Source organism: Pieris rapae, chromosome Z, assembly GCF_905147795.1.
Source record: "Pieris rapae chromosome Z, ilPieRapa1.1, whole genome shotgun sequence".
Classification (NCBI taxonomy): domain Eukaryota; kingdom Metazoa; phylum Arthropoda; class Insecta; order Lepidoptera; family Pieridae; genus Pieris; species Pieris rapae.
The window spans coordinates 9193733-9208047 of NC_059534.1; the positions used below are offsets into that span (position 1 = coordinate 9193733).

The following is a 14315-nucleotide window of genomic DNA, read 5'->3' on the forward strand; positions in this document are numbered from 1 at the left end:
CTGTCCTAGTTAGTCGGCAGTAACGTTTTACTGAAGGAAACTTTTACGTAAACAATATTTATGAACGTAGATACTTATTTTACATTACATTATTTGTCGAGTGAAAACCTTTTTGCCTTTGATATTACAGGTTGCGATAAAGATCTTTCAGGCCCAGAAGGCTGAAAATTGAATAAATATACTGATAAACTTAAGATTTAAAAAAAGTTTATTGGTAAAATTTGGACTTGAGTTTTTTACCCTCTATACTTAGTTAGTACTTAGTACACGCGTAAAAATATTTTCGAAAATTTTATCCTTCGTCTTATTCTACGTTAGCAGAACAAACGACACTAACAATACAAAATCTAAAAGATTGACCGTACCTAACTTTAGGGTGTCAGATTTAAGTGACGCTGTGCGCGCGCATCGTAAAAATTTACTGTCATAATTTTTCCCTAACGCGCCTAAAGACGTATAACTTCAAAGTTATGATAAGTCGTTTCGAAATACCGCACACATATATTTCGACTTTACTATTACGAAGGCGAGAACAAACATAAAAAATCAATACATTGTTAAATATGAAATAGAAAACTACGCTGTGACACTCCTGATATATTATTTAAAGTGCGAATGACCGCCGCCCGCCGTGATGGACAAGCTTCGGACCTCATCAAATATTGACGCTGGAAGGCTATTGGCTGGGGTATCTAGTCGTAATTTAACCACGCCCAACAATTACATACCGCCTCCGTAGGGTAAAACTGTAAGTCCAAGGTTTGACATGTGAAAAGTTTTTAATAGAAGCTGGCACTAACACTCATCTGTTGCTAGCTCATGCGCCAGGGATTCATTTACGGCCTTTTAACATATCCCACGTATCTTCAAGTAGTATTAATTATTCAACCTCACCTATATAGTTGATTTCTTAGTACCTACGTTATGAAAAGATTCCCATACAATGATTAAAGAAATAAATTCACTTCTAGAGTCACTGTTTGTATTTGTGTGTTGGTTCCCATGACTCAGTTGGCCAGGAACATGTTAAACTGAAAGTCGTAATGTTGAGAATAGTTTTGTCAAATCCAGAAAAGTGATTAGCAATTCTAACAATTTTATTAAAACCCAACCGCATGACACCCATTAGTAGAACTAAGAAAGGAGATACGGGTAAACAGAGGCATAAACGTGTGACACTTGGGGACAAACAGGTAATGAGGTACAAACAGACAAGGAGGAGACAATGAGGCATGTTTCAAAAGTTGAACCTTCACTAGGTATATAGAATGTAAAAGTCTTCGAAATTTTTTTTTTATCGTTTGTGTCATCGTGTTCTCTTCGACCCCTGGACATGGATATATTTCTTTCGCTTTGCAACCAACGCCGTTCCTCCTCCCTTACCAGGTATTTTCTCCGCCATCTGGCCATCCAATTCTTTGCTCCGGACTTCGGTCTTCAGGACTGTTTTGCCCCATGGGGTCTTCGGGCATGTCTATGCTGTCGATGACTTTAGTCCGTCAACGGATCCCATCATTTCTAATTCAATCGCGTAAAAAAGTTTAGCGTTGGGCAATTTTTTTTCACAAGTATTAATTATCATTAAAAAAGCTATAAAACCAATCAACATAACATTAATACTAATGAGCTAACACCTTCAAAATGTGATAAATGACACTTCAGATTGCAAGGAGATAATCTTAGTGATGCTGTGAAGTCCAGCTAGTCTAAATTCTAATATCTAAATTCAAGTCATAATTTAGCTTTTTTTAATTTAACTGTGCATAATTTCTTTATATTTTCTATCAGCCTTATATTAAACTAACATTCATAAAAACCTAACTAAACCAATTACAACTGTTTTAAAAATTAGTACGTGGGTAAAAAATGAAAAACGGCTTAATGAAGAAAGTTGCCATTACTTTTATTGTTTTTTGAAGTAATCTCCGTTCCTCTCTGCATATCATCGCATTCGATCGAACCACTGAGAAAAGCAGTTGGCCCATTCTTCCTTCTCTTCTATGGCATTTTCGTACGCTTTCATCGCATCTTCAGGGCTCGTAAATCTCGAATGTTATCTTTAGTTCTTGGTAAAGAATGAGAGTCGCAGGGCACCAGATCAAGACTGCATGGCGGGTGACTCATTATCTCGACACCTGTCAAATACCTAGGTATCTCTTATCCAAACACCACAAACACAATTTAACGGAAAGAGACAAAACAAGAGTGTAGAACACTGGTTGATCTTTAAATGTTTTGCTAATAAAATATTTACAACTGAACAACAAAGCATTGTTATCTCTCAAATTAATCGAAGAAAATTGGAATTAATAAACATCAATATACATAGATATCAGATAAAAACGTCTGACTGGCCAAAATTGGACTGGATTTAATAACAGCTATTCATTCATTCTAATTCCTATCTTATAGCATCTGTGACATATTCTTATTTCCTAATAAATATATTGATTTAAATTTTTAATTTAAATATTTTTTTATTAATTTTCCTTGTGTTCTATTTTTACAATAGAAAGGAAGAAATCATAAAACTGAAACCCTCATAACTAATTATTAATTGCACCTCTCATAAATATAATACGAATCAAAGCTTTTACTTGCACGTAGATTCGTCAATTTAATAAGTAGTTGTATTTAAAGTTCAATTGTATACCAACGAGAACAAGAAGGTTTTTATGGTATTAAACTCTTAACATCATGCCTGCCTTTTCTTCATGTATAAAAAATGATTCTTGCAATTAAGCAAACCAATGAAACTTTATAACAAAATTGAATTAAAATTACTTCCTACATCGTTAGATAAACGCTGACAGGACGCTAAAAAAATCTCCTAGTTAATTAAATATCCGACTACACATATGTCTGTTCATAGTAAGATAACTTAATAGAAAACATTCAATTTGCACCCTTTTAATTAAAGTCTTGATTGACAAATCTCCAGTATCTGTATAAGGGCCACAACACTAGTTAATACGAAATAAATCCATTCTGATTATAACACTTCCCCTACGTATTGTTTTCCACCCCATAATATCTAATAAACGCCCATAAAACATTAATTCTCCCTCTCTTTGCAGAACACTTTTCACTTGACAGATTGGGCTAAATAAAGCTTTTTTTATTTAATTTAAGAGAAGTAGTACTGCTTGATGTGTCCTCTCTGGGTAGTTTTATTGAAACTTCTGTTTGCTGAGTCACCCCACTAAGTAATAATACTCTCTGTTTACTGAGGCATCGACTTTTTTTTATGAATAGAAGGTAATTAAACTTTTACGTCATAACTTTTTATATTTAAGGCTGTTTAGAAGATGTGTTTTTTTAACTAAATAAAATATGACATGGAATGTCTCGATTCGCTTCCTTTTATGTACACTAGAAGAAATTATTAAAATATCGTATTAAAAATGAAGTATTCCAATGATTGAAGATTTGATTGAACCGGTGCAGTAGTTTTTGAGGTTATTCACTATAAAACGTACTTAATACATGTTATTACGTTTACTACTACGTATACGTATAATTACATATTAGGAGTTTTATGTCTTTTAATTCTTCTCTATCAAATTGATCTCTGATGTGGTCTCTGGCAGAATGACCAGCGCTGTGGAACACTCTGCTCCTCAGCATAATGCTGAGCCAGGGCCATTTACAGCCACAGCACACACGCTATATATGCTTGAGACGGACCGAAGGGGAAAGGGAAAAAATAATATACCTCTCTTTATATCTTTTATTTAAATTTTTCTCTTTGATTACTGCTGTGTTGTGTATTTATGTGTGTGTGTTTTGTTTGTAATAAATAATTGTCTATGTCTATGTCTAAATTCTACCTAAAGAGATATACTCTATCCAAATTGTGGGATCTAATTAAATTGAAATTATAAATTCATTTCGAGATCACTTTTGTTTCTGTTATCGAACCTGTATAGTTAACAAGCTTTGATAGAGAAGTTTTCAAAAAACTTAATTTTCATATAATTATATAAAAACGCGAAGTCATGTTTTGCGTTGCAAGCATTTACTTTTCGAATACTTGTTAGTGCTACAGTTGTATTGAAAATTACCAAACAGTACTTTAGGAAAGCCGAACATCAGTTGACGCACAGTTTTACCCCCATCTATTAACGTTATATACCGTAAATAACCCCTAACCTATTATTTATTCGAATAATAACACATACAATCGATCACTAACATGATTCACTTATATATTATCACATTGAATTTAACTCTTTATTACAATCGTGATAGAGTCTATAATCTATTGAAACTGTACCACATTGTAGCGTTATCAGTTGCCGGGTGACATCTGAATCAGTGATAGCTAAATATCAGTACGACCTGTAATAACGCGGTAGATACTACTAATTACTGGAATACACGCTATAGATAACTATAGATTACAGAAAATAGCTGGTTTCCAGAGCTTGTCTATGTGTGACGATTGTAACTGTGATAATTTGTATTCGAATATAGACACTTTGAATTTTTTTGTTCAATTATTTTATTATTATTCTTTATCTAGTAATATGTATCATAAAATCCAATCCAGAGGCCTAAATATAACATAGTATTACACATGAAAACTCAGTTGAAGGCTGCAGATTGAAATAAAACACGAACATACAATAATCAACAATTATAATTCGTGTAAAAAGTAAATTCTTATTGAGCTGTCAAATCTGACAGCTGACAAAACTATGGTTCAGTATTGCTTGAAGTATGAAAGTGTGACAATAACGCATCGACCGCGACCCAAGACTCGATTTTTGATAGCTCAGCGTGGTGGACTTTTTATATTACGTGTATAAAATCTAAACATCGTTAGCCGTATTTCCAGTCTGAAATAAACAAATATACTAATGTACGGGCCTGAAAAGGCACGACTCTACCGCGATAGGGTCTTGTACCTACATGGCATGTTGAAACTCGTTCATCCATAATGTAGTATCAAACAAGGGCCTCTAAAGACGTTTCGCTTTGTTTAGAGAAAACACATCAGTGCTCAAACGGAGCATTAGTGGGTGAAGTGTTCCGTTAGGGGTGTCAATGCACAGTCAATTGCCACATTCAAGATTCCATTTTCAAATTTTATTCTTCTTCACAGAGTACAATTTTTACTAAATACGAAAACCGTCCTAGGAATACTTTGCATTTGTTCGAAAATTAAATTTTGTAAATAATGAAGTTTTAATAGATAAATTTTGCTTAATTCGTTTTTGTTTTGTATAAAGTGTGACCACAACAATCTCTATAGGTATTTTAAATTTGTTTTTTTTGCACAGAGTATCAAGACAATGTTAGTGGCCAGTTATTATTTGTAATATAGCCAACCCTATAACGTAGGTACGCGTACTTGGATATTATTTCTAACTCTACCCCAATATTTGACCAAATCTTTCAACGTCCTTTCGACCTCTTCACTCCCTTTAATCTTTTACCGCCAAAAGTTTAAGTATATATGATAAATAAACATGTTTTTATTTGTCATATCTAGTTGAAGTACGGTAGAGGGTACTTAGGAGTATCATTGAAGTATTTCGTGCAAATATTATGTTTGAAATGGAGTTTTGAATGGATTAAAAATCCTAATTATACTGAAAAATTACTAACACAATTTTATGGTTGAAATTTGTTCTGGTACAAAGAGTTCACTGGCCATAAATTAAAACAAATAATAAACAGTAAGAATTTTATCGTTAATATACATTTCTGTTCGATTCTACGGGTTTATTATAAATTTATTTAACCCTATCAAAAGTGCCTTTCAACGCACATATAATCCATCAAGCAGTTAATGTGCGTCAAGCCATAGAAATTATGTTCGCAACCTCGAACACCGAGGCTTTGCAAGTTTTTGTTTTGATTCGAAGCCTTACTCAATGAATAGAACTTATGTAACTGAGTATGAAAAACTCTTTCATTATTAAATACTAGACTTAAAAGGCGTGTTCATTAATCTACATGGGAACGTAATTTAATTTCAATCTGCAATTCTCGACTGTGATTACGATGTTTTGATTATATAATAAATTTCAATTCAATAAAATTTTAGAACAATATAATTTGCAGAACTCAATGACACTTTAAATTTATCTTGACACAATGAAGCAAGTTCTCCAACTTAAATCTTTATAAAGAGTTAAAGCTACAACTGTTTGTCTATACTAATATTATAAAGAGGAAAGGTTTGATTTTTTGTTTGTTTGTTTGTATGAATTGAATAGGCTCCGAAACTACTTGGCAGATTTGAAAAATTCTTTCACTGTTGGAAAGCTACATCATTCCTGAGTGACATAGGCTATATTTCATTTTCAAAAAAATAGGCATCCTTACTAAAATTACGATAACATTAACATTTGTTTATTATTTGATACAATTCTAACAGATGGCGCTGAGTTAAAGGTAGTAGTTTGGCAAGACGACGTTTGCCAGGTCAGCTAGTATATAATATATGTCTAAAAAATGGCAATAAATCTGGTCAAGTATACGCCTAGAATCGATTAATATTCTATATGTTAATACTAGGTTTGGATATTGAACAGTAAAGAGGATTTAATCAAATTTAAAAATAGAAATCTACAGCTATTTGTCACAGTAATCTAGTAATTGCATTTGAACTAGATAATGATGTTGGAATTGAAATCATATAACTATTTATATGTGATCAATGAGATATCATGACGTGATAAAAACACTAATCAATAGAATTGCGCGTATGCAGTGCGTGAAATAGATACCTTATAAGTATCCATTTCACGCACTGCATGTGGACGACAGATGACAGCTAGTAACTGTTATGATACTAGGGAGTATTTATGTTACTTCGAGGAACAGTTTCACAATTGTGTTTTCATAGATAGTATAATATACTTTAATTTAAGTCAAACGTATGTCCAGTTCTGTATAAAAAAGACTAATATGAGTTAGTGTTGTTTTATATTTAAATTGTCTGGTATTTAAGTATTATTAGTATCTAGGAACAATAACTGAAAATTATTTAAAGCGACTATTGGATTCCAAAACTCTTTCTTTTTGACACCTCAATCAGATTAGTCAATTATGTACAGGACACAAATTTACGTAATGAATAGTTTAAAGAGTATTTGAAATATGATATAATATTATTGACTTCAATGACAGGTGTTAATTATCGCAGTAGTGACAGGCTGTGATTTTTAAAGCGCACAACACTCATAAAATTTGTTATTGATTTTTATTAATTCTGCTCATTAATATTTAATTTATTGTTATCGCGTTTCGTCCTCATGAGATTTGATCTGAGATGTTTATCTTTATATCCAAGGTTACATCTTAAATAATATTCAGATTCTGATAAATACTGTATAATAGCTAGTTTTAGTGTTATAAAAAACACGTGGTAAGAAAACTATTGAAATAAGAAATGCTGTTTTATGGTAGCTGGTATAGGCTAGCTCAAACATGTATGCTTGAAAAATGCCATTTGTGATGAAACACCCAGAAATGATATAAGATCTTTTCGCTATAAAACAAAGTCTACTGATACTGATTTTTATGCAATTTTACCTACCCTATAGTAATTCATGAGTATCTTATAAAATCACATATAATTATTTATAATTGTCTAGGCTTACGGGAATCAGGGCAGCCGAGCGAAACAGGGGCAAAGCGTTTTTTAAAAAAGTGACTGACTATTCGAGACTGACAGTGGCGTTCGGACTGGTTTAAAGATTCAAACCAAACCCTACGTTACGGGGCGTTAAATTTTAAATAATACCAGTCAGAATTTAGAATGACTATTCTCCCTTTAGGTCGGTGAAAGAGAAGCGTCATTCATTTTACACAAACAGCAACGTGGACAATCTAGTATAGATTAAAAATGAGTTTAACGAAGGATGGTACGCTAATGTTAATTACATGTTTTTAAATCTTTCATCATTATACCTTGTAAGATATTAATAAACAAATCAATTAAACATTTTGTTCTTGGGAGCTCTGTTTGCTTGAAATCATCTCGAGATTGGTGTCAGGAAAAAAGATGTCAGAGAGAAAAAATGTTGTTGTATTGAGGAAGGCCAGGGTAAACCCACGCCCCACATGGGTGCAATTCTATTGTTAGGGTTGCAATTCAAAAATGTATTAAAACTATTTGAAATTCCGAATTCAATTTTGAAATATTATCTACTTATTTTTCATTAACAGTTTTCTACCAAAAACCTATCATTTAATTTTCTTAAGTGAACGTTTTAATTCATCATAAATATTATATATTAATATGTAGGTTAAGAATATATACTTATACTGCATAATTGTCTTGTGTAACTTTAAGTATCTATACTCTTCTTATACACAGTCAATTGTAGCTAAATAACTCTACCATTCAACAAATCCACTAAGACCCAATTAAACGCAAATACGTTTATTACAGTAGAAATAAACAGGTCCTTACGGCGGCAATTATTTATTTTTTATTATGTGTTTAATGCCATTCAAACTCAACAATAAATATTGGACAGAATGAATGTTGAGGTTTCACTTATTCTGATCGCATCTTTTCTTTACTTCAAAAGAGGTTATGTCCGAACATTATCGTAAAATAGCCTTTATGTTGACGGATAAAGATGCCCACTTATTCAAGAAATTCAAATGAGAATCGACGGTTCAATTCAATGGTTTGTATTTTAAAAATCTAAATGAGTCGTTATAGGGTGATAGATGAACACATTTATCGCAATATTTTATTCCTATTGGCTTAGAGCGTTGAGAGAGTGCTTCAAGAATAGGTAAAATTGTATTTTTTTTATTAAATTTCATGTACTCATACGTCATTGTTGTAAATATATCATGTTAAAAAGATAACCCTCGAGATATGTCCAGAATAAAATACCTAGTAAGATTTTTTTTTACTTATAAATATTATTCGTTTTCAGTTGCTGGTTGGCAGTAGCGGGGCGGGCAATGGTGGAGCGGCAACCTCACCAGACGGTGGTTCCAGTTCCGCCCCACCACTATCACCAGGGGGCTCAGGCGTCGTTGGCGGCGCTCTGTCACCCGGGGCTGGAAGCCATGCTAGTACACCGGCCGCCTCGTGTTGCGATACCCCTCGGCCTATCATCACAGACCCGGTCTCCGGTCAAACAGTTTGTTCCTGCCAGTATGATGGTGCAAGACTCGCTCTCTCCTCATACCCTCGGTTGTCAAGCGCCGCGGTGGGGGTATACGGCGCCCCCTACCCATCCACAGACCAAAATCCTTATCCGAGTATTGGCGTCGACAGTTCAGCTTTCTATTCACCTTTGGTAAGTTATATTAATTTTCATAGACGATACAGTTCTTTAAACTAGACTAAATCATTATTGTCGAATTGGGTTAGGTACGTTTAAGTTTTGGCCATCGAATATAGTTAATAAAAAAATTTAAATGAATATGGCTACGTTTTATCGGAATTGCGTTGGAGTAAGTTTTATCGTTTTTTCTCCTCGTTTGGTTTTGGCGATAGCGTGGCGTGCAAGGCATCCAACCGGTCCGTGAGCGCCGGGCCAGAAAACTACCGACACCTCGAAACTTGCGCCGCCACCTTGTCACGAAACATTAATATTTAAACTCGAAAATATATTCGCCGCCATTATTATACCAATTACACTCCCGCTCAGCCTTGACCACTCTCTTGATTTTATACGTATTATTTTTCCGAGACAAGTTCTTAGTGTCAAATCAGACCGCGATTTGAGTTACGTCACTTAGCACCTTGTCTCTAGAGTAAGGGACAAATGAGCGGTTCCCGTGTGTGGTAGTGTTAATCCTTCAGAGGGTCTTGAGCCGCGTCGCTAGAGACCACAGGAAGGTAGAAAAAATCCTGCGTCAACAAAATTCAATTTCTAAACAATTCCGTATTATAAGAAGATCAAGTCAATTTGATTCGAACGATTTATACACGTAGCACATGTGAAATATACTAAGCCCAGAAAATCCTATCGAACGAAAGATGATCCGGTTTTCGACAAGTGTTAAACGGAAGTTTCCCGTCTTAATCTTGGGAGTTGGAGGCATTTTATAAATCACTTTTCCTCTGTTTTATAACTGATGCTTTTCGATGGGTCACATTGGCATACCGAATATTAATAAGTTCGTTGAACTTTATAATTATAATATCACCGTGCGCAGTAATTGTTGATGCATCCTAAATCGTTGGCAGCGATCTCTATCTGTCATTGTATTTAACGAGGTTTCTGAGTACCTACGCTCTGTGAATTGTGACCCCGTGCATGTTTAATAACAGGTGTTTAAATGTATGTACGCTGTCATTGTGTGCTGTGTGCTCATACCTAACTCACGACAAGCCCGGCCGGTTCCGTGCAAGAGACAATTTAGCGAACAATGACGACGCTCCGCCACAAATATACTGTGTCTGACTTCATAAGTCTTCATCATATTTAACGTGAACTCGACTTATGTGCGTGTACTTAGGTTTCAATTTTGAATAACGCGAGCTTTAAATCTTTGCGAGCGAAAATATTCAACTGCCATTTTAGTATACGAGCGACTCCGGTGGCGCCGTCTGTCGCAGGGAACTTAACAACAATGATCATCGCCATCTTTTATCTATTGTGTGCCTTTGATAATCAATATCCTTGTTTTTTTACACAGCAATTTCATTTTGTCAACACGCAGCAATTCGGATTTATGTTAATTCATTGACGACATTATTGGACATAATTATTATGTAGATAATTACGAAGGTTATGTAAATATATAAGAAATGCGAACAATTCAGATATGATTCGACTCGGCAAAATATTCGTCTGTGACATGTTGTTGCCACGAGTTTTGGGTTAATATCTCAACATCATTAATTTACTACGCCATATTTACAGTTTGGATTTAAGTTTATGGTTAATATTTTTGGCAAGTACGTGATCAGCATGTAAATACTAAGTTTTCATTTGCTTTACCGAACGGACATATTATGTTAATTGTGCAAGAATCAGTCGGGATTCAATGTAAGTTTCCGTTCAATATTAAAACCGAAATATAAAATCTTTCACGGCCTGCATTGAAAACAGCTGCGATACATTTCCACAACTATCATTACAAACGGATATCTTTGATACTAAGATCTCTAACTCTATAATAAGATATAAAGTTATATTTATTTTGTACAGCAATACATGACTAAAATTGATACGTTTAAGGAAATCTTGCCTTTGATTGTGTCAAAAAAAAACACCGCGGAATTTTGTTAAAATTTGTAACCGTACTATATCCTAACACAATTCGTAGATTTTCTTAATTTAACTATGTTAAAAACGCGTCATCTATAATCAATTCCAACTTGAACTTCATTATCATAAGTAAATTAAACGCTTGATAAGACTCCGGACCGATCCGTAACAGAACACCAATTTAAATACGTCACTAATCTTATGTTAAAGAGAATTAGAAAAATTCAATTAAAGGGCGCAGGAGAGAGACGGCTGCACGCAAACAGCGAAAAAGAGACAAGAAAAAATAAAAGTACGAAATGAAGCGAATTCAAAATAGCCATTAAGGTGTTAATGAGTGTCTTATTAAGCCGTCTCCCGGTGGGTGGTCCCGCCTTTGCTTTTATTCGTTAATCAACAGATCTCGCATCTAATTATCAAATTAAAGGAAATAGTTTAGTGCGTATGCTGTGCAAGGGGATTAGTTATGGTTTAAGGTTTTATCTCTAGAACAATTGATATATTCTTAATAAATTAAAAATAGTAGCATTTTTGTAATAATTATAACTGTATGGTAAAATGATTTCTACAAATTGTAAGATTTATTTATACATCGCAGTTAAGAATTTTAACTGTCTTAGAATTAAAATAAATAAATAGGTTTAATTGTAATTTATTTTTTAAATTCCGAACGCAATGAAAAGCGATGATTGTCGCACACTGGAATTATTACAAGAAATATTTAAAATTAATGAAGCAAATGTATAAGGGCGGGAATATTAAATCTGTTTGCTTGCCGTTTTATTTGTTAACCGCCTAATTTACTTGAAGAATGGATAATTTAAAAGTAAAGGAATACGATACTTTAAATGAAACATATTTTTTTTGTATATAAAAAGTACTATGCCAGCATGTAGGTATACAACTGCACTTGTATGTAAGATTATGATAAGATTGATTCATAATAATTTTATCACCTCGACGTCCACCGTTCCACAACTGGGCGCTATTTCGGGCAGTTTTGCCGCGCTCCACCACTATGTTAAACCAGCTGACCACTGAAGTATTTCCGAACCAATTCGACTTAGGGTCTTTAAGGCCCTCATTTTGAAGTATTAACCCAACTATTGAAATAAGGATTTTTTTTATAGAACAGCGGGCAAACTGGCAGGAGGCTCACCCGGTGTTAAGTGATACCGCCGCCCACGGACAGTCTCAATGCCGGAGGGCTTGCGAGTGCGTTTCCGGCCTTTTAAGTATTGGTACGCTCTTTCCATGAAGCGGCACGCTTCAGATATTAGGGCAGCACCGTTCTTATGACTTCCATAGATCTTCCAAATACAATTTACATTGTTAACGTATTAATATTCTTCTAAATTTAACGTTCTCTTATTCATAGAAAGCTCTTGTAAGTCTTAATCAATCTCACGGTTCTTATTAAACGTGATAGGATTTATATATGAACGGATACTAAGTTTTCCAGCCAAGAAATAAATATTCCTATATACATATAGAATGAGGTCTTTTTGTAAACAAAGATTGTTAATCAAAGTTACACTGATTACTCACTGTTTTTAATTAAAGATAATATTTAAACCACTATTTATTTAAGGACACTTTGACAGAATGAGTCGAAAGACTAAGTTAAGAGTAAAAAGAGTGCAATTAGACTTAGGTAATCTGAGAGATTTAAAAAAATGATGATGAAAGATGTAAAATCAAATAGCCTTTATTCGAGTAGGTACAACATAATGAGGAATATACTAAATCCAGGTCATTATGTTTAACATTATTATACGACCTCCGACGGATCGAAGTCATCCTCCAAATTCTTCCACTTGTCTGTCATCCTGGCCATTTCAATGCTGCCATATACCTTTAATTTCTTTTTCCTAGGTTTTTGGTGGGTGTAATTTTTGTTCATCTCACAATATTAGTATTTACAAAATTCATTTTAAACAAGTTTTTGGGTAACTGAACTCTAATTGACAACAGTATGTGGATTTCTAAACGAAAACGTACATTAAATCATGATTAATAATATAATAACGAATATAATATAAACAATAAAAATAATAACTTGGCACCTAATGGGACAAAATACAGATAATCAACAAAATTTCTATTGAGGTAGACCTATTTGTGTGTACACTGGCTGAGTTCACAAGAGTTGCTTGCTATATTGTTAGTTATGAGTTATAAGTTTAATTTTTTAATGTATTTATGTAGGATAATTGGTGTGGGAATTATTTTGAAGTTCTATCGAATTAGTAGTAACTGTTAAGATAGAAAAATGTAGTGGAATAAATAAATAAAAAAAAATCATTTTCGGAGCCTAGATCCCTGTATTTGCATGCTTTAGATTTTTCAGCCATATCACAAGCCGCACCAGCTCTGTAGTTAGTTCCATGTAGATGGGAAGAACAAATTACAAGATTCACATTTGTCATATCACGATATAGCATCGAACCTATCAATTATTATTAACAACGTGTCTACTTGTATATCAGCCGCCATCGCGATGACGCAATAGTCCGTAGGTGTGTTTATCACAACATCTACGATTTGACATAAATGCGTTAGCCTATATGACAACTGATAAAACGTTGTAAGAGACCGCCTCGCTGTGATTGACACTTTGCTTGTATACATACAGATATCCATACGCACACTTCTGTGGCCTTATCTACCGGCGACACATAAGCGCTCCTCTTATCCGACTGAAATACACGGCAAATAAAATCTGTCAGCTCTCGTGTCAGTTTAACGCCGTAATCATTTACAAACAATACCCGGCCCATTACCCTCGCACCTCGAAAGCGTTAATTGCTCCGCATCTTCGCGCTAAACGTTCGCTTGCCGACTTTAATGACTAGGCAAACAGTCGGAGTGGTCGAGCGGTCACCCGCGTCCTGCCTGCGCTCGGCCGCTCATAAATCTTCGGCTTTTCCCGATTTCCCGACGTCCCGCGGAGGCCGACGCGCCCTCACACTCCTATAAAATATTACCTACACGGTTCCATAATAAATCAAACAATGGCCGAGCTAAATGCATTTATTGTTGTTTGGACACACTTTCCACACCGCGCTGACCGCGCAACGCGACGCAATCATAGCTCATCGGTTTGTGGAT

At 34.4% G+C, this 14315-nt stretch overlaps 1 protein-coding gene across 3 annotated transcripts in view; it reads left to right on the forward strand.

The window, feature by feature from the left end:
* LOC110999043 (homeobox protein caupolican) overlaps positions 1-14315 on the forward strand; it is an 83086-nt gene that overhangs the window by 46076 nt on the left and 22695 nt on the right. For all 3 annotated transcript variants that reach the window (XM_022267921.2, XM_022267922.2, XM_045634171.1), the window contains exon 2: positions 8913-9281. In XM_022267921.2, the coding sequence (XP_022123613.1) occupies positions 8913-9281 (369 nt within the window). The remainder of the gene's footprint in view (positions 1-8912; positions 9282-14315) is intronic.